Source organism: Monodon monoceros, unplaced genomic scaffold, assembly GCF_005190385.1.
Source record: "Monodon monoceros isolate NGI ecotype Baffin Bay Population unplaced genomic scaffold, NGI_Narwhal_1 Super_Scaffold_4, whole genome shotgun sequence".
Classification (NCBI taxonomy): Eukaryota; Metazoa; Chordata; class Mammalia; order Artiodactyla; family Monodontidae; genus Monodon; species Monodon monoceros.
Window position 1 is genome coordinate 74,206,520 of NW_021703781.1, and position 21,861 is coordinate 74,228,380.

At 47.4% G+C, this 21,861-nt stretch overlaps 1 protein-coding gene across 1 annotated transcript in view; it reads right to left on the reverse strand.

Moving 5' to 3' along the window:
- CPXM2 (carboxypeptidase X, M14 family member 2) overlaps positions 1–21,861 on the reverse strand; it is a 123,082-nt gene that overhangs the window by 91,165 nt on the left and 10,056 nt on the right. The window contains exons 2-3 of the mRNA XM_029201100.1: positions 20,034–20,132; positions 3,369–3,478 (exon numbers count right to left, since the gene is read on the reverse strand). Of these exons, the coding sequence (XP_029056933.1) occupies positions 3,369–3,478; positions 20,034–20,132 (209 nt within the window). The remainder of the gene's footprint in view (positions 1–3,368; positions 3,479–20,033; positions 20,133–21,861) is intronic.

Below are 21,861 nucleotides of genomic sequence, written 5' to 3' on the forward strand. Positions count from 1 at the left end.
CCAGGAGCACCTATGAGGCACATACATATGTGCAGACACAGTGCTGACACAGTGTGGGAATCTCAGAAAAACAAGATTCACACGACCTGGGGAGGGTGACCCATGAGTAAATCAATGTGAGATAAACGTCAGAAAAGAGACTTGCACATGGTTTAATAATCATCCAGAGATGCCTAGAACACTTTAGCTGTTGGTTGGGACAGTTTTATGGGGTCGTTTGGAGCAACAGCTCCAGGTTTAAAGCAGCTTGGAGTCACATCCTGCCTCTCCTGGGAAATCTTAACAAAGTTACTCTACCGATCCATGCAGCTGTTTTCTATAAGACAGAAGTAATAATAATAATAGTCCTTGTCTCACGCCAAGGAATAAATGAAATAATGCAGGTAAAGCGCTCAGCACAGCACCAGTGACTATCAGAGCTGCTTCCAGCGCTCCTTCTGCTGGAGACTGAGGCATCTGGAGGAAGGGGAACAAACAGGAGCTTTTCTTCTTGGCTCTGTAAGGGCCGTGCAGTTCCGGTACATAAAGGGCACTTTGCAATGGTCAGATGAGTGAATGGATTTTGATGGGCATGAACGTGGCATTTGAGAATTCCTGAGGATGACTCTCCTTCTTCCTCCTTTTGATCCTCACATTCCGAGAAGTTAGCAAAGGTGAGCATCTTGCCTAAAGCCTCTCAGCTCGTTAGCAGGAGGACCAGGGAGTAGGCCGAGCCTGAGTTCCGGGTGGACCACAATCATGCCTGCAGAGCCTGACCAGCAAAGGGCTGGACTGACCTCGCTCACATCCTACACTAAATGCATTTAAATATGGTTTCTAATTCCAATACCTTGCTGTTTCTCACACATAAAATTCCATTAGCTTGGCAAGCCTACCAAATACTCAGATGTGAGACAAGGCGTAGTGATGTTTAAACTGCATTCAGACTGCATGTGTGGGAAGATGCATTTTGGGGCACCTGTGGCAGTGGAATCACGCTTCACATGGTACCAGCTCTGGAAAGTGGGACCCACCAAAGGGTGTCTGTCCTTAAAGCTACCGAACACTTTAAGCAGAGGAGTGAGAAATTCCAGTAAATGTTTTAAAATTATAAATCATCTAATTTCGCTGCTCAAGGAATCCTGTGAGCGCTTGGGACTCCCATGTTTCTGATGAGGAAACTAGGGCTCAGAGACGTGAGATAATTGTTCCAAAAGTCCCCAAACCTAGATGTGTCAAGGTCAAGGTCTGAACTCAGTCTGCCTGACTGGACTGCATGCAGCGTGTCCACCCTGCCCGTGGGTTTCCCAACTGGAAGCACATGATCCCCATCCTCTGCCCCCGCCCCACATGTTTAGGACTAACTGGGCCTCTCCATTTCTGACCAGAAGTGTGGGTAAATGTGAACACTTCCTCTTTCATAAAGGATAACTTCATTTCTAGAGAAAGAATCCAAGGCATCAGATGACAGATCCACTAAGTAATGCAGGAAGCAGGCCTGTAGACATTTGGATGTAGCCCTGCTCGGGTCTGACTTTATTTACTTGGAGGACTGCAGCCCATGACAGATGCTAGAGGCACTTGGATTATTAGCAGGTACTCCTGTCTGCACTTTGAGAGTGCATCCTCTGGTAAAACAGTGTCCAGCTGTACACGTCCAAATGTTTCTTAACAGCTGTTATTAAAAAGGAAGAAGAACAAATATTTTTAAACCAACTTTAGATTTCATGAAAGTTTGTTCTGAAAATGTTCTACCTGAATTCTTCTGAACTGAAAAGTGGTTATGGTTGAGTGGTTTGAAAGTCTATTTGATGCGGTCGAGAGGAGGGAAGAGATGCTTGGAGTCGGAGCTCTGCTCAGATGTCCCCCTGCTGGGCCCAGGGGCTCCCTGGGAAGGGGTCTCATCCACTCTTGTCCAGTTCTCAGCACGGCAGCTGCCCGTAGCACGTTTACAGTGACAGCTGGGGGAATGAGTTGTCAGCTCTGCCGCTTAGAAGCTGTAAGCCTTGAGTGCAGCCTTGACGACTCCACATCATGTGCATGAAAGGACTACCTTCCTCCCCGGAGGCTTGCTGAGACGGCACATGTGCCAAAGGGCTTGGAAACCACACAGTTATGGATCAGGTGGGGAAAGAAACTAAAATATTAGGGAACCACACTCTTGGAGAACCACATAGGATGGCATGGGATCAAACGCCAACCTGAGAAGGGGTAGATCAGCTGGAACCAGAGCAGGAGGGAAAAGGCACCCGAGATGCGTTGGCAGAAAAACAACCCCCTCCCCAACAAAGACGTCACGTGCTAATCCTAGAACCCGCGAGCCCTCGAAGTTACGTGACAAAGGGGAATGAAGGTTGCAGATGCAGTTAAGGCTGCTTGGGATGGGGAGATGGTCCCAGACTATCCAGGTGGGCTCAATGTACTCATAAGAGTCCTTAAAAGCGGAAGAGGGAGGCAGAAGAGAGAACCAGAGAGGTGGCAGCCTGAGAAGGTCTCAACCTGCCACCGCTGGCTTAGAAAAACAAGGAATGTGGGCGCCTCTAGAAGCTGGAACAGGGTAAGAAACAATTCTCCCTGAGAGCCTCCAGAAAGAACACAGCCCTACCGACACCTCGACTGGAGCCCAACGAGCCGTCTATCCTCCAGAACTGTAAGAGGATGAACCTGGGCTGCATAAGTGGCTACATTTACGACAAGTTGTGAGAGCAGCACAAGGACGCGATGTCACGGCTGAACCAGGGTTTACACTGCTTGGGCAAAGTGGAGGGAGGGGACGTTGCAGGCCGGGGACCTGCTTGGGAAAAGGCCTGCAGCCAGGAAGCGCACGGTGCAAGGAGGGAGCCTGGAGGAGCCCACCTTCCAGGAGCAGGACCTTGACAGCACCGAGGGCCAAGGTTATGGAGGCCTTTGAGCCTCCGGGAGGGAGGCCAGACACGATGAGCACCACTAAGGGTTTGACCTGGCGGAACACAACGGAAGGAGCCACAGAACAGCCTGGAAGAAGCAAGTGTGGCAGAGGTGAGAAGCATCAGCAGGGAGGCAAGAGAGGACAAAGGTCACTGCCGGCCCATGGCCGCAGCTGTCCAGCCTTCTCTCCCGCCCTTTGCTCACAGATCAATCACATGGAGGTGACCTGATCTGGGCCCAGGAAGCAGCAGCATCCTTTTTACTAACTAGTCTCTGGAGAAGACACGTATCCTGAGTCTCAGGGCTCATTCTCTAAAATGCGGATTCTGCAGCAAGGCCCTCCCCATCGTGAGAATTAGAGCTAATTCGTGTTAAATGCCAGACACGGAGCCTGCCCCAAACTCAGTGAACCATGGCTGTGTCTGTGGCCAGAGCAACTAGCCCTGCAGTCAGAATCCTTCCCACGGCGCCAGCGCCTGTACCTGGATGTTGAGTCTCCCCCGATGCGCCCCCAGGCCGTAGCGCTTCGAAGTGGACGCGTGGAGCTGGAAGTCTGTGATTTTTAAGGTTTCCAGACCAAGAGGCGGGCAACCTGGAAAGGACAACGCTTATTAAAAACAAGGACAGATGTTGACAGAAACGAACTTCTGGTTTCCTAAATCTGGCCACGTGCTTCTCCGTCTTTCCCCTGAGCTCCCACTCAGCACTGCAGCCCCACTCACTGGTATGCACAGCGTTTCCGGACCAACGCTGTCGATTCAACTGTTGACATTATGCCAGTTTTCCTTCTTGTCGGCATTTCCTTTCTGCGTGTTTTTGCCCTGATATTCCTTCTGTCTGATGCTGTCCATGCTACTGTCTGAGGCTGTTTCCAATTAAGGATCCTTCCGCAGTGTGACTCAGCCAGGGAGAGTTATTGGTTAGAAATTTCAGAACGATTCCATGGCTGAGCTCTGCAAATCAGTCAGAACTTGTTGATTTTGCTGCAGCAACCCTTGCCTTTGTATTGTGAATACTAATGAGCAGAGCAACAGAAAAACACAGACAAACAAACAAACAAACCTATTGTCTTCCATTCCTGGCAAAACTGGTAATTTTGAGAATGGCTACTCCACGCAGTTTTATCTAAGCTGCCCCTGGAATAAGATGCTGGCACTTGGGCAGGCCCTTGGCCATCATCCCAATCCAGCCCATCGTCCCTACGGATAAGAGCTTTAACGGCAGCCCTGGGGCCGGATCCCAGGCCTCCTGACTCCTGGGCTGCTATTCTCACCACCCACCCTACCGTGGGGCTGGAAATCTCCAAGTGATGCTACCTTCTTCAAATCTGGCCCTGGAGAAAGAAAACAAACACTCGGGAGGAGAAGTGAACAAAATATACTTCTGTGAAAAATCCCTAGTGTAACAGAAGCAAATTTTAAAAGCCCTGTGGGTCACTGCTGAGATGGAAGTGCCCCTGGGGATCCCTGGGATCCCTGGGGACGTGAGCATGTCTGTCCAGCCACAACAAACCCCTGCAGGGAAAAAACCCTTCTGGTCCTGGGAGGCTGGAGGAGGTGGCGGAGCAGTGCCCGCAGGGCATGCTCTGCGGGCACCAGGTAGAAAGTCTGTCCAGGTGCTGCAGCCAGAGGAATTCAGACCTGCCAGGACCTGAGACGCCATCAAGTCCTCCCCTTGAGTTCTCAGAAGAGGAAACCGAGGCCCCGAGACTTGAGGTGAACCACCCGAGGCGTCCCTGCCAGTGGCAGAGCCACGCCTCAGATCCCGGTCTCCAGACTCTCAGCTCCGGGCTTTCAAACGATGCCACGCTCTCCCCTGCCCACATCTGCCGGGAGGCTGCCTGTACTAGCACAGGGAAGCAGAGGCACTGGTGCCCAGCATGGTAAAGAGCACAAGAGAGGAGGTGACAGTTCCACTGGCACCGGCCTGATGCTGCCCCAGGATTCGGAAGCCTTCAGGTGGCCTAGTGATCATTCTCAAGATTTTTGGCAGGTCTACTCAGTGTCCAAAATAAAGCTGCCTCTCCTCCTTGGACTCACCCGCAATGTAGAACAATACCACATGGGAAAGAAAATGACACAGGGTGATTAAGAAACCTGGCCAGCTCTCGAGGCCACCTCTTGGTCCTTGAGGGGACACCTGCAGAACTTCACTCAGCTGCGGCCTGGACTTTGACACAGTGGGGGACTGCTGCTACCAGAGCCCCAAAGGCTGTAAGCCTAACAAAACCCACAGAATGAATCAGCCGTCTCAAGGAAACCTCCGTATCTTCAAAACGGGAACTCCAGAAGGGCAGAGGGGATAGGAAGCAGACGAGTGGCCCCCTCCCAGCCACGATTCCTGCCTTGTCCATGGCTTCCAGGAGATAAGAGACAATCACAGTAACACGAGGCTTCTCACTGGCAACTCCTGCATCCAAGGGCTGAGGGGAAGGAATGAGAATCTAGAACCCACTCTCTGTCAACAGTCAAAAGGACATCTTCAGTCAATGCTTAGAAAATGTACCCCACTCCCATCATAACCTCAGATTCTTGCTGAAAATACTGCTGGACTAATGTACCAGACACACACACACACACACACACCCCACATGGGACGTAAGAGCTGAGGGCTCTGTGCAGTGACTCGCCCCAAGAGAGCCCAGTGCGCTCTACCTGCCAAAGAACTCCAAAAGCAATGCTAAGTTGAAGCAAGAAGCTAGAATTCCTTTGGTTTTACATTCTCAAAGATACATCCGGCCCCTGTCCAGAGAGCAGTCAGTCATGATACCATCTCCCAACAGGCAGGACTTTTCTCCATCTTTAGAAAATATTACTCAGGAAGCCAGGGGTGCTGCCTCGAGGATCAAATAAATGGAGGAGACACAAATGTTTCAAAGCTTAATTTAAATCTCCACAATCAGAAAGTCAAAAGGCCAGGCAGAGTGATGGCATCATTACTGGAGCGTGATATGTTGGTATTATAATCAAGATTATAATGTCAATTGAGGAGATAATTACTAGGTTGAAAGAGTGCTTGAAGTCAATGGGAAGCTCATTCCCAGCTCTTCACCCCTCCCCTGTGTTCTGAGTCCCCAGCCAGGCTGCACAGAGGTAGTAGCTCTGGCAGTAACTCAGCCAGGACTCAGCTCCTGGGCCAAGTTGTTCCAGCGGCAGCCCCTGAACAGCCCTCGAGGCAGCTCCCTGTTCCTCCTCCAAAAACAAACAAAACCCTTTATCATCAAATCACATTTTTGCTTTTTCTAAGAGGAAAAAGACTCTAATCCTGAGAAGCATGTGGGTGAGGAGAACATGAAAAAAAATGTGTGAAAAGAACACTTCAGGAAAATATTAATTAGAGATGGGAGATGTGTCATAATCTGGGGGAAAGAGTGACAGTCATCAAAGATGACTCGACTTTCCTCTTCCAGGCAGCGTGGCTCCTGAGAACACCCTGTGCTGAATGGGGCACTGCTTCCCAGGCCTGAGTTCTGAGGACCCTCTGCCTCATTCCACACCTCCCCTTCGACAAGTGCACACAGGCACACACACGTTTAACTAAATCTGTCCCTGGCTAAAATTCTCTGCATTGCAGCCACTTTACAAAATGGACATTAGCACTATGGCAATATATTTATTATTCTCACCACCATCAATTACCATATGTGCATGCCAGCTCTGTAACAAATCAGGAGTGCTCATGGCATTTCATTTTGTGACCTATAAGTTATGGAGCACAGTCAGACTAGAATACCCTCAATGCCCTAAATCTGTCTGCAGGCGAGGCTGTTATGAGAGTCAAGAGAATCATTTTAAAAGGTTTGGGGAGCAATGAAAGCAACTACCATGAGCCAGACCCTCTGAAGACACTTTGTCATTTAATCTTCACAAGAACCGTGAGAGATGGGCATTACCATCCCCATTTTACACGTAAACAAGGACTCAAAGAGGCTTACACAGAGTTAAGCAGCTCCTAAGTATCTGAGTTAGAATTTGAAAATCAAGTGTGACAATAAATCCCAGGCACAGTCTTTACGCCACCTCCCTTGGACTTGAAAACTCAACAGTGTGGTACAAATGCAAGTTGCATGGTGGCATTTGGGGTCACAGGGAAGACAGGAAGTGAGGCTGGGACGGGGGTCACCAGTTGGCAGAGGGGAGCTCAGAGTCCAAGGTCTTCTGGCCTGCTGTGAAGTCTGCTGGAAACAGAGCAAAGGATTCTCCATAGACCTCGAGAGCACTGCCAGGGGCAAGCTCACAGCCATCCTGAACTTTTGCTTTCATGGTCGCCTATAAACCGAATAAGTCTTAGAACATTCTTTCCTACGCCTTTCTGAACTTGACATTCCCTTGGATCAGTGAGAGTGTGAGGGCCCTTCCTGGTGCACTGGAGAGTGTTTGCAGTGGCTCTTTGCCCGTCTCAGAAGTCACTGGCTTCCCAGAGGGCACACCTCCCTTGGGGTCTTGCAAAGGAGCTAATCCCAGCCTTATCTAATCACCCCTGGAAAGCTCCTCCCTCACTTCTGGACTCCTTCAGGCAGCAGTTCTCACCCTGACCCAACATCAGATTCTTCTGGAGAGAAAAAAAAAAAAATGCCTAGACCCCCTCCCCAGAGACTCTGATCCATGGGACTGCAGAGGGGCCCAGGCCCTAGTCTAAGGCTCCCAAGTGAATCTTCTGAGTCCCTGGTTGGCTGGTGTCCCTTACCTGTAATGCTACAGAAACTCGGGATTCTCTTTCCCAGGCCCCAGGGGGTCAAGCAGAGGAAACTCTCAGGGAGCTGGGTATCAGCCCACGCAGGTGGAAGCCACTCATGCCTGGAGCCTGTCAGACCCTCGTGTAATCTAGAAGCTCCGACCTCAGATCAGTGGTGGCCTCACATGCAAAGCCTCCAGAGACTTTGTCCCTCAACACCCACCCCTCTCATCCTACCCACCCCAACCTAAGAAAAGTACAGACCACACTGTGAATGTCCCAGGGCAGCAACCATGAGTTCTCATCATTGAAGTCCCAAAGCCCAAATCGGTGTTTCCCGCGTGAATGAATGAATGAATTTGTAATACAATCCAATATAACTAATAATCACTATGTCTGCATCGTCATGGAAAAATTAAGTCTGTTCTTTACATATCGCTTATAAAGCCAAAAAAGGAATAATTGGTTCAAAACAGCGCTTCTCAAACCTCAATCCCTTGCTTATCATCTCCGTGAATTTTTCCAGGCACTATTGCTTAATTGATTACTCTTACTTAATTTTTATTTAAGTCAAGTAATTTCAATGGAAATATGTTAATGTCAAAAGAAATCTTATTACTAGAAGATAACATAGAAAAATATATTCATGATCTTGGGGTAGGTTAAAAAAAAGTTTAAACGCGAAACAAAAGTACTAAAGGAAAATATTGATGAACAGTCTATATTAAATTTAAGAAGATCTGTTACTCTAGAGACACAAGTGCTAGAATGAAAAGGTAAGCCAGAGTGTGAGAAGGTATTTACTATGCATATTAATAACAAAGGACTCACATCCACAATTTTTTTTTTTTTTTTGCAGTACGTGGACCTCTCACTGCTGTGGGCTCTGGACGCGCAGGCACAGCGGCCATGACTCACGGACCCAGCCTCTCCACGGCATGTGGGATCTTCCCGGACCGGGGCACGAACCCGTGTCCCCTGCATCGGCAGGCAGACTCTCAACCACTGCACCACCAGGGAAGCCCCACAATATTTTTAAGAAAAGCAAACTAACAAACAAAAACCATCCTATAAATCAATAAGAAGAACAATGAGCAAAAGAGCTGAAGAGGCATTCACAAAAGAAGATATCTTAATGGTGAGTAAACATTAGTCATTAACTTTCAGGAAAATGCAAATTAAGACCACAGCGAGATACCAGTACATACCCATGAATACGAATACAACTAGAAAGACACAATATCAAATGTTGGTGAGGAAGTGAAACAACACTGCTGGCACAAGTGTTAACTGGTACAACCAATTTGGAAAACTCTCTAGCAGTATTTACTACAGATCCTCACGCCCTATGACCCAGCAATTCTACTTCTAGGTATACACGCAACAGAAACACATTCATACATATGCCAAAAGATTCATGCAAGAATGATCCTAGCAGAACTATATGTAATAGCCAAAGACTGAAAACAATTCAAATGTCCACTAATATGAGAATGAATAAATTGGGGGATAGTCATGCAATAGAAAACTATAAACTAATGAAAATAAGTGAGCCATAGCTCTACACAACATGGATGAATCTCATACACATAATATTGAGTGAAAGAAATCAGCCACAAAGAGAGTACAATGTCTGATTCCATGAACGTAGGCTCAAAACAGGCAAAAATCATCTCTGACAGTGGTTATCTGTGAGCAGGAGCTGGAGGAAGGCCTCAGAGGTTCTGGTCATGTTCTGTTTCTGATCAAAACGACAGTTATAATGGCGCATTCACACTATATGGGAGTAGTGTAGGTGACAACCCAATAAGTTATATCCTTATGATTTCTAGACGTTTCTGTATGCATGGCACACTTCAATACTAATAATTTTTAACAGGCTTAGCTTTTCCTGACTATTACATCATATTAATACCAGACTAAGTCTGTTTATCCAACTCAGAAAGAGTGAAAGAGAATTATGCTGAGGTAATAAAGCCAATCTCAAAAAATTGTATGCTGTATGATCCCACTTACCTAACATTCTTAAAAAACAAAATTATAGAAACAGGACACAGATGAGTGGTTGCCAGAAGTTAGTGACTGGGGAAGGGAGGGTGTGGCTATAAAGGGGTAGCACCAGGAAGCCTTATGGTGATGGAACTGTCCTGTATCTGTGGTGTTTATTTCCATGAAACTACACGTGCATAGGACCACGTACACCCACACATGCACACACATACGCGCACATGCATAACTGGTGGGGTCCAAACATGCTCAGTGGACTGTACCAATGCCAATGGCCTGATTTTGTTATTGTACCAGTTACCCAAAATGCACTGGAGGAAGCAGGCTGAAGGGAGCACAAGACCCATTTGTTTGCAATTTCCCGTGGGTCTATAATTACTTCAAAAGAAAAAGCTTTTGGGGCTTCCCTGGTGGCTCAGTGGTTAAGAATCTGCCTGCCAATGCAAGGGACACGGGTTCAAGCCCTGGTCTGGGAAGATCCCACATGCCGTGGAGCAACTAAGCCCGTGGGCCACGACTACTGAGCCTGCACTCTAAAGCCCGTGCACCACAACTACTGAGCCTGCACTCTAGAGCCCACAAGCCACAACTACTGAGCCCACGTGCCACAACTACTGAAGCCTGCGTGCCTAGAGCCTGCGCTCCACAACAAGCGAAGCCACCGCAGTGAGAAGCCCATGCACCGTAACGAAGAGTAACCCCCGCTCACAACAACTAGAGAGAGCTGGCACACAGCAATGACAACCCAACACAGCCAAAACTAAAAACAAACAAATAAATAAATAAATTTATAAAAAAAGAAAAAGCTGTTTTAAGGGATCTTAAAAGGGACAACCTTCTCATAATGTGTTCAGGGTTATTTACCATAATTCATAAAGTCGCCAGTTGTACAGAGGCATCATAGACTTTGGGGAACTCTAGCTTAAAATTTTGCAGCCTCTCCCAAACTCATCCTAAAAAACTACGAAGAGGCAGATAAGTAAAGACTCCCACCAGTGCTTTAACCTAATGCCAGAGGTGGAAGAACATTCATCACATGTGAGTCCAATGGAGACAGTTGGGAAAAAAAATGGAGATGACCAGAGGAAGGACAGAAAAACCTTTCACCCCTCTTGCATGCCTCCACTTTGAAATCCAGGGTCTGCAGCAACTAGAACATTGGACATTTATCTCTAAAGCCCAGATGGGGCTTTCTGAGGTGGCTGGGTGCTCACCTCTCCCCCCAGCCAAGTTTCTACAACTGTTTGGATCAGAAGTTCTTAAAACACAACTGGACAGGAGGTAGGGGGAGGTGTGGCAGTCTGACAGTGTGGGGACAAAAAGAACACTGATAACCACATATGAAGGTGATTTAGTTCCCCATGAATCCATCAGATCACAGTGTCTAAGAACCAGCAGTGAGGGAAGGAGCTCGCACCTAAGAAGAGCAATGATGTGTAAAAGATAAAAGGCTGCTAGAAAGTGCAAACTGTACTGGGGGTTTTGCATGCTGAACTGGTCAACACCTGTAGATCTGAGGAAGGGCTTAGACTGTCCCCAGGGGAGAAAATCTGACTCATTCAAAGATGAGTAAAGAACAAAACATTAAAAGAGGTACACCATCCAAAAGACTCCAAAAGAAATAATGTGATTTGATATAATAACCAGGAAAATGTTGTTCACCTTAAGTATAGTGCAAGAGACATGGCCTCTACTTGCCATGAAAAGGATATGCTGAAAAAAAAAGATAGAAAATATTTAAGATAAGCCAAACATCAAGAAAACTAAAAATCCAAAGACAGAATTAAAACCTACAAGGAAAGATCTATTATTTTTGAACTAAGCTCTTTGCCAATGCAGTAGGGAAAAATAAATAAAAGCCTTGAAACATGGAAAGGAAAAAGAAAACTGTCATTATTTAGTGTACATTGATTCTGTAGCCAAATCCAAGTTAATATATGAATAAATTTATAATTAATAAGAGTTTAGCAAAGTTGCTGCGTATAAAATCAACATTCAAACATCAACTGTACACTAGCAAAAGAGAACTAGAAAACTGAAATCAAAAGCATCACAGGGTGTCAGTTATCTAAGAATAAATCTATTTAAAAATGTGCAAGGCCCATGTATTGAGATATATTTTGAAAGATGTAAGAAATACGGAGATATACATGTTCGTGGATCAGAAAACTCAATATAAATTCTCCCCTAATTGATGTTATGGAATTAATGTAACTCTAATCAAAATTCCAGGAGAGTTTTTAAAGAACTTGACTACATGGTGTAAATGTGTGTGTGCGCACACACACTTTCAGTGGGTCAATAATAACCAAAACTTTTGAAGAAGAACAAAGTTCTGCTCTATCAGATATCAAGATTTATCATAAAGCTATAATAATTAAGAGAGTGAGATATTTTATGTACGGGTAGAAAAATGAAGTAATGATAAAGAAGAGAACTGGGAGCCTGAAAACAAAGCCAAGCATATATGGACACGACATCCAACAGATAAGGGCAGCACTGCAAAATAGTGGGGAAACAATTATTATTCCATTTGGGTTCTTACAAGAAAAAAAATTAAACTGAACTTCAATCTCCTATCACAAACAAACAAAATCTATTCTAATATATAAAAACCTAAATGAGAAAGAGAAAAAAAGAATTAGAAAGTAGTATAAAATGTCTTTATGACTTTTTTTTTTTTTTTGCGGTACGCGGGTCTCTCACTGTTGTGGCCTCTCCCACTCTGGAGCACAGGCTCTGGACGCGCAGGCTCAGCGGCCATGGCTCACGGGCCCTGCCGCTCCGCGGTATGTGGGATCTTCCCGGACCGGGGCACGAACCTGTGTCCCCTGCATCGGCAGGTGGACTCCCAACCACTGCACCACCAGGGAGGCCCACTATATAGCTTCTTTAATGTCACATAAAATAGATTTTTTAAGTCAAAAAGTAGTATTAGGCATAAAGGAAGTCAATACACAGTAGGAAAAAAAACCCCACAATTCTCTAGGAAGATGAAACAATTTTAAACTTGTAGGCATATGCTAAAGGGAACACTTCTTTGCTCCTGGCTTCCATGAGGAGGGATGTTCCTGAGGGGAGTTCCATACCTCTCTCTGCCACCTGACTCACTCTGCCCTTGGGGTAACCTATCTGACTGGTACACAGGCATGGATAAATGGTGTGTATAGTTCAGCTCTGCCCTCCCCTCCTCCCTCTTGGAAGCAGGATGCCCTCGGGGAGCATGGTTCCACTTTTCCGCACGGGCTCCACTCCTCTCGGGGGAGCAATGCCCTGGTCTAGAGCCGCCTACAGCTGGGAGTGGGGATGCCTGCACCTCTTGGGGTTCATTCGCACCCATCTGGTTCTCATGCCAAGACACGTCTTCCAACTCAGCCTCTATCAGAAGAAAGATGGCCAGTGCCCCAGTGAATGACTGATAGGAAGCTCATTCAATGGGACCTAATAAGGTAATAGTAACCCTTATTGAGCATTTACTGTTGTGAGTGCTTCGTTCAAGTCATCTTATTTAATATTTATCCTAATCCTATGGGCACGTCCAAGTATTAGCCTCCTTTTATATTTGAGAAAATTGAGGAAAAAAGAGGCTAAACATCATGCCCAAGGTCATACAGCTAGTGAGCCAAGGACTGGGCTTTGATCTCCACTCAGTTTGCTTTCAGAGTTCTTCACTGCACTGTATTGCAATGTATCAATAGAGGGTATTGCAATGTATCAATAGAGGGGCCCTGTCCTTCATATATAAAGAGCTCTTATAAATCAACACACACACACACACACACACACACACACACACAAATAGAAAGTGGGTAAAAGCTGATAAAAGTACAAGTTGGTATAAACTTTTCTGGAAGACAGGGATCACATCTATGCAGTTCCTCCCCAAGGAAACAAGCCCAAGGAGTAGGTGAGCAAAGCCACGGACACCAGGGTGCAGAGCAGAACTGCCCACATCAGGGAAGAACTGGAAACAACGTGAACATTAAAAAACACAATAACAGTTAGGAAACCATCATAAAATGGACAATAATGTTACATAATGTTGTAAAAGAATATTTTATGATGAGAAAGTAACAGCATATTAAATGAGAATAGAAGGTTACAAATTAAGACTAGTTCAATTTTGCAAAAAGCATGTGTGTGATCTATACACATACCTGTGATGTTGTTCTTGTACACACACACACACACACACACACACAGAGGAAAGATTGGAGAGACACACTCCAAAATGTCAACCATGGCTTATCTCTGAGATAAGACTGTGGATTCCTTTCATTTTCTTCTTTGCGTTTTTCTGTATCTTCCAAATATTCTACAAGGCACATTCACTATTTTCATAGTTCAGAATGTCTAATAAAGCAGTAAAGAAATCAATTTTAAAACAACTTCCACTTCAACTGGGTTAAATTTTTTTTTTTTTAAGTTTTAGCACGTGACACGGTAAATTGGGTTTTCTGCTAAATCCATCCAGAGTCAGCAATGTAGAATAAAGACGGTCTCACACAGAAGTTTTGAGAAGATGGAATGAAGGCTGACAGTGTCACAAGAACAGAACTCCAAGAGCGACAAGAGCACATGTGCTGGCCTCGGTCACGAGGATTCACAGGACCTTCAGCACTAGAATCCCTCCTCCAATGATGGACTAGTGTGATCTTGGTCACTGAGAACCACAGCTGGGGTCAACTGGGTGATAGAAATGAATGGAACCTTTTAGTGCCACCAAACCAGTGCTACTGACACATCAGAGCTCTGTTCCCTGACCCCTTGTCTGGGAGATATTTCTAGGCCGGCAAGTCCACTGTGGCTCTGGTTTCAGACTGAGGCTCTGAAGCCCATGGCCCTGGGCTGCCCACATGGTGTCAATCAACACACTCAGTGTGCCGTCAACTGCAGACAGCGTGAGCCCAGGGCCCCTGATCTGACCCAGTGAAGACCCTGCCATGGCAAAACCACTGGAGGAAAAAATAAATCTCTCCAAAGTGCAAGAGACTAGAAAGACCTCAAGGGACACAGGTTTCATTTTAGAGATTGAAGAAGAACTTTTTAGATATGTTTGAGATGGAGCTGAAAGTGGAAGAAGCAGCAAGGATGGAGGAGCCCTGGGTTTTCCAGTGTCCACATCTTTCAGGCTTCCCAACCAAGGCTTGTCCAAGAGGGTGGTGTGATTCTGTCCAACTGCCACCCCTCGCTTCCCCTCTCACTTCCAAAGGAATCCGAATTACAGATGTGATCCTTTATCACAGCATCTTCCAGGGCAGCTGAGACCATGTCGGCCCCGTCTCCTCCCAAATCAGGAATCTGGGATTCACTCTACTGCCCTCCACAGCTGTGCCAGACATCTGGGGGATGACCAAGCTGAGCCTCCAAGAGCCATCTGGCCCTGCAACAAGGGGCAAGGCTCACAGCGAGGGCTTGGATGAAAAGCCAAAAGCCAAACTGTCTGTGATACAAACGAAAACTCTCAAGTTTCACACACACACACACACACACACACACAAGGTAGGTCAATCCCCAAGCACCGTACCTGGTAGAGGCCTCAAATCTCACCCAGCCCAACACGAGGCAGAGTGCTGAGGGCACTCCATTCACCAACATGTACTGCTTTGGGAAACCACCCTATTTCCATGATGGCAGGAAGCAAGCTTCTTTCCTACAGATCAAGGAGCGCTTCCTGTGGAGGGCCAGTTCTGCTGATCTGGGCCATGGAGAATCCACTTCAACATGCATGGAACACCCGATCTCTACCCCAGAACACTAGTGCCGACAGCGCGGGTGCACGATAAACAGGTTTGTTATTCTGGTCAAGTACTGCTGCTACCTACGCTGGGCATTTCCTGAGATGAATCACACAGGGAGCCTCTGCTCATAAACATACATAGCCTCCCATGTCAGAAAAGCCGTGCACAGGAATCACTGGATGTGAGAGAGGAGAGGACCAGGAACATGAGGAAGAGGTACAGGAAAGCAAAGGACAGGTGACCAGGGCAGGCTTCCGAGAGAGCCATCAAGTTCTAAGGCAGAAGCCAGCAAGCTACAGCCCAAGTGAGGGCCAAACCCAGCCCACCATCTGTGTCTGTACGGCCCATGAGATAAGAACCGTTTTTACATTTTTTAATGGTTATTTAAGTACCAACATAATACGCTCAACTTTGCATGTAGGCCCAAAAGGCATGTAATATTTACGATCTGATCCTTTAAAAATATCTGTCAACTCCTGTAACTAAGGCATGGAAAGTCCCAAGACAGCAAATAAAAATCATAGCTAATGTTTGCTGACAGCTTACTGTGTACACTCCACTCTGCACACATTATTTCATCTCCACAAAACCCTATAAAAGACATATTATCCCCTCTTTACAGAGGAGGAAACTGAGTCACAGAGACAGTAACTTGCCCGGAGCGTCACAGCCAGCGAGGGTAGAGCCTGACCCCAAAGCTACCTCTGCATCACCAACTGAGACGCTTGCCCAGTTCCCTTCGGAGGAAACACGTGAGTGAGCTTTTAGCACAGGGCATGTCTGAGAAACAAGATCCTGTCTGGTTGGAAAAAAAGGGAGGCAGAGGCCAGAGATAAGTCAAATCATGGTGGGCTCTGAATGGCAAGCAGGGAGTTATTCTGCAACCAGTGCATGGTAAGTGACAGGGTATACGCTAAGCTCACTGCGATACTCTTTACAGCAGCAAAACATTGGAAACAACCTAAATGTCCTTCACTTAAGAGGTTAAATAAATTATAGAACATCCATTCGACAGAACACAATGCAACGTTTTAAAAAATAAGGGTTTTCATCTTCACCGTATTTGTCCGCTATTGCTGTGTAACAAAACACCACAGACTCTCAGTGGCACTTATTCCTTAGTTGTCTACAGATCAGCTGGGCTCAGCTGGTGGCTCCAGGCTGCAGATTGGGCCCATATCTGCTTCACTCATCTCCCAGGCTCCTTGGACCAGTGGCCTAGATGCATGCATTCTTCTCATGGAGATGACAGGGTGCAAGGAGCAAATGGAAACAAACAAAGTCCCTCAGCACAGAACTGGCACCTTGTCAGTTCACCTTATCCTATTGGCCTCACCTAGGCACATGGACCAGCCCAAAGTCAAGGGGCTTTCACCTTTGTGAAGGCAACTGAGAAGTCATATGGCAAAGGCTGTACATATAGGGAGAAGGGAAGAACTACACCAATAATTCAACCACTGCATATGCTATTATAGAACAATATCCAAGATGTATTTTGGAGACTCGCCACAGCTGACACTGATCCTTAGTCATGGTGACAGCCATGTACATAATCTCTCCCTTAAAGCTAAGATTCTCTCAGGGTGAGTCTGAAACAGGAGGGAAGGGGACTGGGCACAACCTTTAAAAGAATGACATCACCGGGGCTTCCCTCGTGGCGCAGTGGTTGGGAGTCCGCCTGCCGATGCAGGGCACACGGGTTCGTGCCCCGGTCCGGGAGGATCCCGCATGCCACGGTGCGGCTGGGTCCGTGAGCCATGGCCGCTGAGCCTGCGCGTCCGGAGCCTGTGCTCCGCAACGGGAGAGGCCGCAACAGTGAGAGGCCCGCGTGCCGCAAAAAAAAAAAAAAAGAATGACATAACCACTGGGGACACGACAAAAACTAGTTAGAACCAACTAGGTCCAAGATGGCCGAAGATTCGACTTCCAGTGGGCCTTGCGCCTCATCATACGCTCACTGTAATACATTAGCTGCTAAACGACACACCCACCGGTGCCATGACAGGCCCGAGGCCAACCATAAAAGGCCAAAAAGTGGGCGGTGGCGCAATTCCTGGAAATCCCCGCCCCTTCCCCAAAATAGTTGGAATAATCCTCCCACTCATTAGCCTATGAAATTACCCAGCCCATAAAAACTAACCACTCCATTATTTTGGGGCCTCTCGCCTTCTGAGATGGCCCACACTCTGTCTGTGGAATGTGTTCCTCCCAAAGCCCTTCTCGTCTTTTGAGACAGACCACATTCTGTCTCTGAAATGTGTATCTCTCTAAATCCACTTCTTACCTATCACTTTGTCTCTCACTGAATTCTTTCTGCAATGAGACATCAAGAACCTGGGCTTCATTAAGTCCGGAGACCAGGTCTGTCATCTCAATTAAAAGACAGTGGGTTCAAGTCCCAATCTGGGTGGTGCGGTTTCAAATCCACATCTAACACGAGCCCTTTGATGCCAGTCACTCCCATAACTCAGTGTGGTTAATATCTGTACTACCCACCGCCCTGAAAATGAAGCAGGTGACATCTGGTCCACCTGTCGCCTTGGACACAGTGTAAGTGACAGCCACTCTCCCCGCCCCTTCACTCTGCCCCATCTCCAGCGAGGCCCCCAGCTCGATCAGAGGAGATGCTGAGAGAATGATGGATGCGGGGTCCTGAGCCCGCCCAGCTGTCCATCCGAGGCCCTGTTCTGCCCAGCGCCACCCGCAGGTGTCTCCTCCTGGTCCAGACCAGTGTTCCTAACTGCTGCGCCGCCTGCCTCCGGCACATGACCTCCCTTCCTCACCATCTCTCTCCCTCCCATATTTGCATACCAGGGCCCACACAGCTTCTCTTCCCCCCACCCCAGGGTTGCCCTCAATTCTGTTTTAATAGAAGAGCAATGTGAACAAGGCTCACAGGCCAAAATCACATCCAGGGCACTCAAAGAATCAGAGCCAGAATGGCTGCCTTGGAGACCAGGGGTCCCAACTGTTCAGACGGGGCTCTGAGGTGGAGGGCGGGGGAACAATCCTGAGCGGGCCAGGGAGGGGAAGGAGAATGTTCGTGGGGCAGATCAGGAGGTAAGCGCGGACTTCAGAGTGTACGTGCATACACACGTGGGTAGAGAAATGGGCCTTGAAAAACCTCTGCGAAAATGCCTTTCAAAATTGTACCAACTTCCAATTCTGGTAATGGAGAAGTAAGATAATTCAAACCGGCCCTTGTGCTAAAGCTACTAACAAAACTGGAAAAACTATTTTAAAAATATGTTTGAAAGCATCTAAGAATTAACAAGACAAGAAAGAACTCTCTGGCCCAGATCTGACAGCAGCAGAACCCAGAGAGGTGAGGCCAGACTAGAAGCCGCCTTAGCCCTGCGACTTGTGATCCTGAGAAACAGCTGGCGTTTTCTCAGCCTGCTGGGGCAAGGGGACAAAGAGTCATGGCCGAGGCCCACCCAAGGTGGGAGTCTCACTACCACCCATTTAGTTGAAAGCCCAAAGGCCCACACTCTCAGGGTGAACCGGCAGGAACACAGCCTTAGCACCCCTTGGGTCCTCCACACACCGTCCTGATATGCTGGGCCCTCCCAGGGGCAATGAGTCCAGTGCACACCTGTCCACTTTACGGTGGAACAGAATTCTCAGTTACTAAGTGATTGCAGAAGTTCACTGTTGTGGAACTTCTGTTTCTGTTTTAGGATGCACTGCTAGTCATATCTATGATTTCTTTGATGGCAAGTTCTTGGTTAGAAACACAGCCCAGAGCATTACACTCTGCCTAAGGGAGCACACAATTCCCTTTGTGACAATCAACTCTGTTACACGGTTTATGGGCTCACACGGCAACTGAAATCGGATCCTGCCTCTATAAACCCAAATTTGTGAAATGCTCTATTTATTTCAAGCAGCTCTGCTGCTGAGCAGAAACCAGCAAATCTTGGGTTCAAATCCCTGTTTTACAACTTGCAAACTGCATAACGGTAGGCAAATGATCCATATTACTGAGTCTCATTTTCCTCATCTATGATGACGACGATGACAATGATAATATCCACAATGCTCAGAGGGACATCAGGAGCCGTGAAGTAAGAGGCCCAGTGCTTGGCAATTACTGAGAGCGTAAGTGCGTAATACATGTTCACTATTACTAATAGCAGCACAAATGTCATCCTAGATACCATACTTTAGAGTAAGAGAGATAACGATAAAGGTAATTGTAATAGTTAATAATAATAGTAATAGCTCTAGCTAGCGGGTCAGAGTTTGCCCATGAGTCTAGAACTAATGGCTTTGACCATCCTAAGGTAAGTAATTAAAGGACCAATATTTTTACATGATTGTAAAATGCCAGGCCTAGCATTACATGCTTTGGAAGTAGAAGACTCGACCTCTGACACTGGAGGCCCTGGGTTCGGCTGCAAGATAAGAAATGTGCACACAAGGCTGTGGGCAGCTACGAGGCCCCACGAGAAAGGAAATGATGTTGTCTTCGAGGGGGGAGGGGGAAGGGCAGGGAAGGCAAGCGCTCCAGGAAATTCGGAAATGACCTTAGTCAAGCTGATGAGAAAGTATGGCTGTGAGTTACTGTGCGAAGCAGAAGAGACAGGCTGTGAATGTTCTCACCCCCGTATGGATGGTGCAGAAGGGGCAGCAGACCCCAGGCAGACCCGTGCTCAGGACTCGGCTGCTGCGCCGGGGCCTGCGCCCTCCCAGGGCCGGTGATGAAGCAGGGGCCTCACTCACCCTCTCTGACAGCATCACGGGCCACAGGGACCCTGTGATCATCACCGGCAGCCTTCTCAGAGCTCTTGGTTTTCACGCCTTTTCTGTTGCTCTTTTTACCTAAAAAGAAAAGAGAGAGAGAGAGCGAGAGAGATGTCTTTACTGTCACATATGTCAGAATCATCCCAGGCTGGTGAGGACTCAGCTGTCTTCTCCTGCAAAGCAGCCATCTCTACCCTCTGCCTTCCCGGACCCCAGTGAAGGCACCTTGGACTCTGAGGGGCCGGTGGTTAAAGGAAAGGAAGTGTGTTATTGTGAGCACCCAGGGGAATAACCACTCCTAATAAAAAACAATGCACACTTGCAGGTGGTTACTGTTCTGAGACCGCAAAACGTCCTGCGGAGTACCTCTGACCCTCCCTGGGGCCCCAAAAGTGACACCATGTCTAATTGATAAAATGGAGCTGGAACTCCAGACCTCTGACCCCGGGGCAAGATTTCCTACCATGCTGGGCTCCTCCCACCTAACTCTCCAAGGCCCCGGCTGGGTACCTGGAGGTGTGATGATGCTGCCCACCAATTGGAGGGACTCCTTCCTGGAGCCCAGGGAGTCTGCCTGCTCGTGCCCCGCTGGCCCGTCCAGCTTCCTCTCACACTGGACTCTCTCTCTGCGCCACAGACACTGGCTTCCTTTCAGCCTGCAGTTCATATTTCCTGCCCACCAGAACTCGGCATGTGCTGTGCCTCCTCCTGCAACATCCTTCCGTTCACTCTCCATCTATTTAACTCCTGTTGATCTTGCAAATCCAAGCTCGGCCATGCCCTCTTTGAGATGGTTTTCCTGAACTCCCCACCTACATCAATGTCTCCTTGGATGGGCTCTGAGAGCACCTGTCTTTGGTCAAGTTGCCTCTGTGTGGAGCCTGAGGCAGGGGTTTGGTGCAGGTGATGTACTGAGGGAGGGCTCCAAGGAGAAAAGAAGGGAGGAAGCAAGATGAGGCAGAGGAAGGAGCTAAGCTAGGCTGTGTCCCCAGGCAGAGCCTAACTCAGCCTGATCCCACGGGGAGCTCTGGAGCTGGAACTGCACGCAGTGTTGCCCCACCCTGAGATAAGGGGCCACCTTTTCCTATGCTGGTTCGCCTCTGGCTACAGACTGTGGGGGAGGGGTGTGTGTGGGGTGGTGGGAGTTGTCTCCTTCCAAGGATCATTCATGCTCCAGAGAGGGGAGCAGCTGTGAGCCATCACAGCCAAGCCCCAGCAGCTGTGGGATGGGTGTGCCAGTGGGAAACGAGGACCTGGGTGTGGTGTCAGCAACCCCCACTATGGCTCTGCACACCCGTCCTGTGTAGCATTATCAAACACATGTAAATACGTCGTTCTGTTCATGGGGGCAGGAACTGTGTCTGGTTTTGCTCATTGCTCTCCCTCCAGAGTCTGGTTAAGTCTTTGAGGAACAACCGATCATGAATGACCGTGAGTCAGTGGATGACCAATGAGACAACAACAAGAGGAAGGGAAGGTCTATGGAGAAAGATACTTAGTTTGGATTTTAAAAAGCAAGTTGAAATACCAAAAACATCTAGTGGATTGTGCCAATTAATGAAATCATTTCAGATAGTTCTAGAGTCGCTAAAAAAAAAAAAAAAAAAAGATATTTATCAAGAAAATCTTAAATCCTCAAAAAATTCAAGGGTGCACTGGGCCCAGCCACAGGCAAACCCCTCTCTATCATATTCTTGGGTGATACCTGCTGGGTATATCTTTCATTTTTCATGTAAGCTAAAAAAAAAAAAAAAAAATCACAAAATTAAATGTCCTCCTCGGGTCAAGGAAATGAATAAACCAAAAC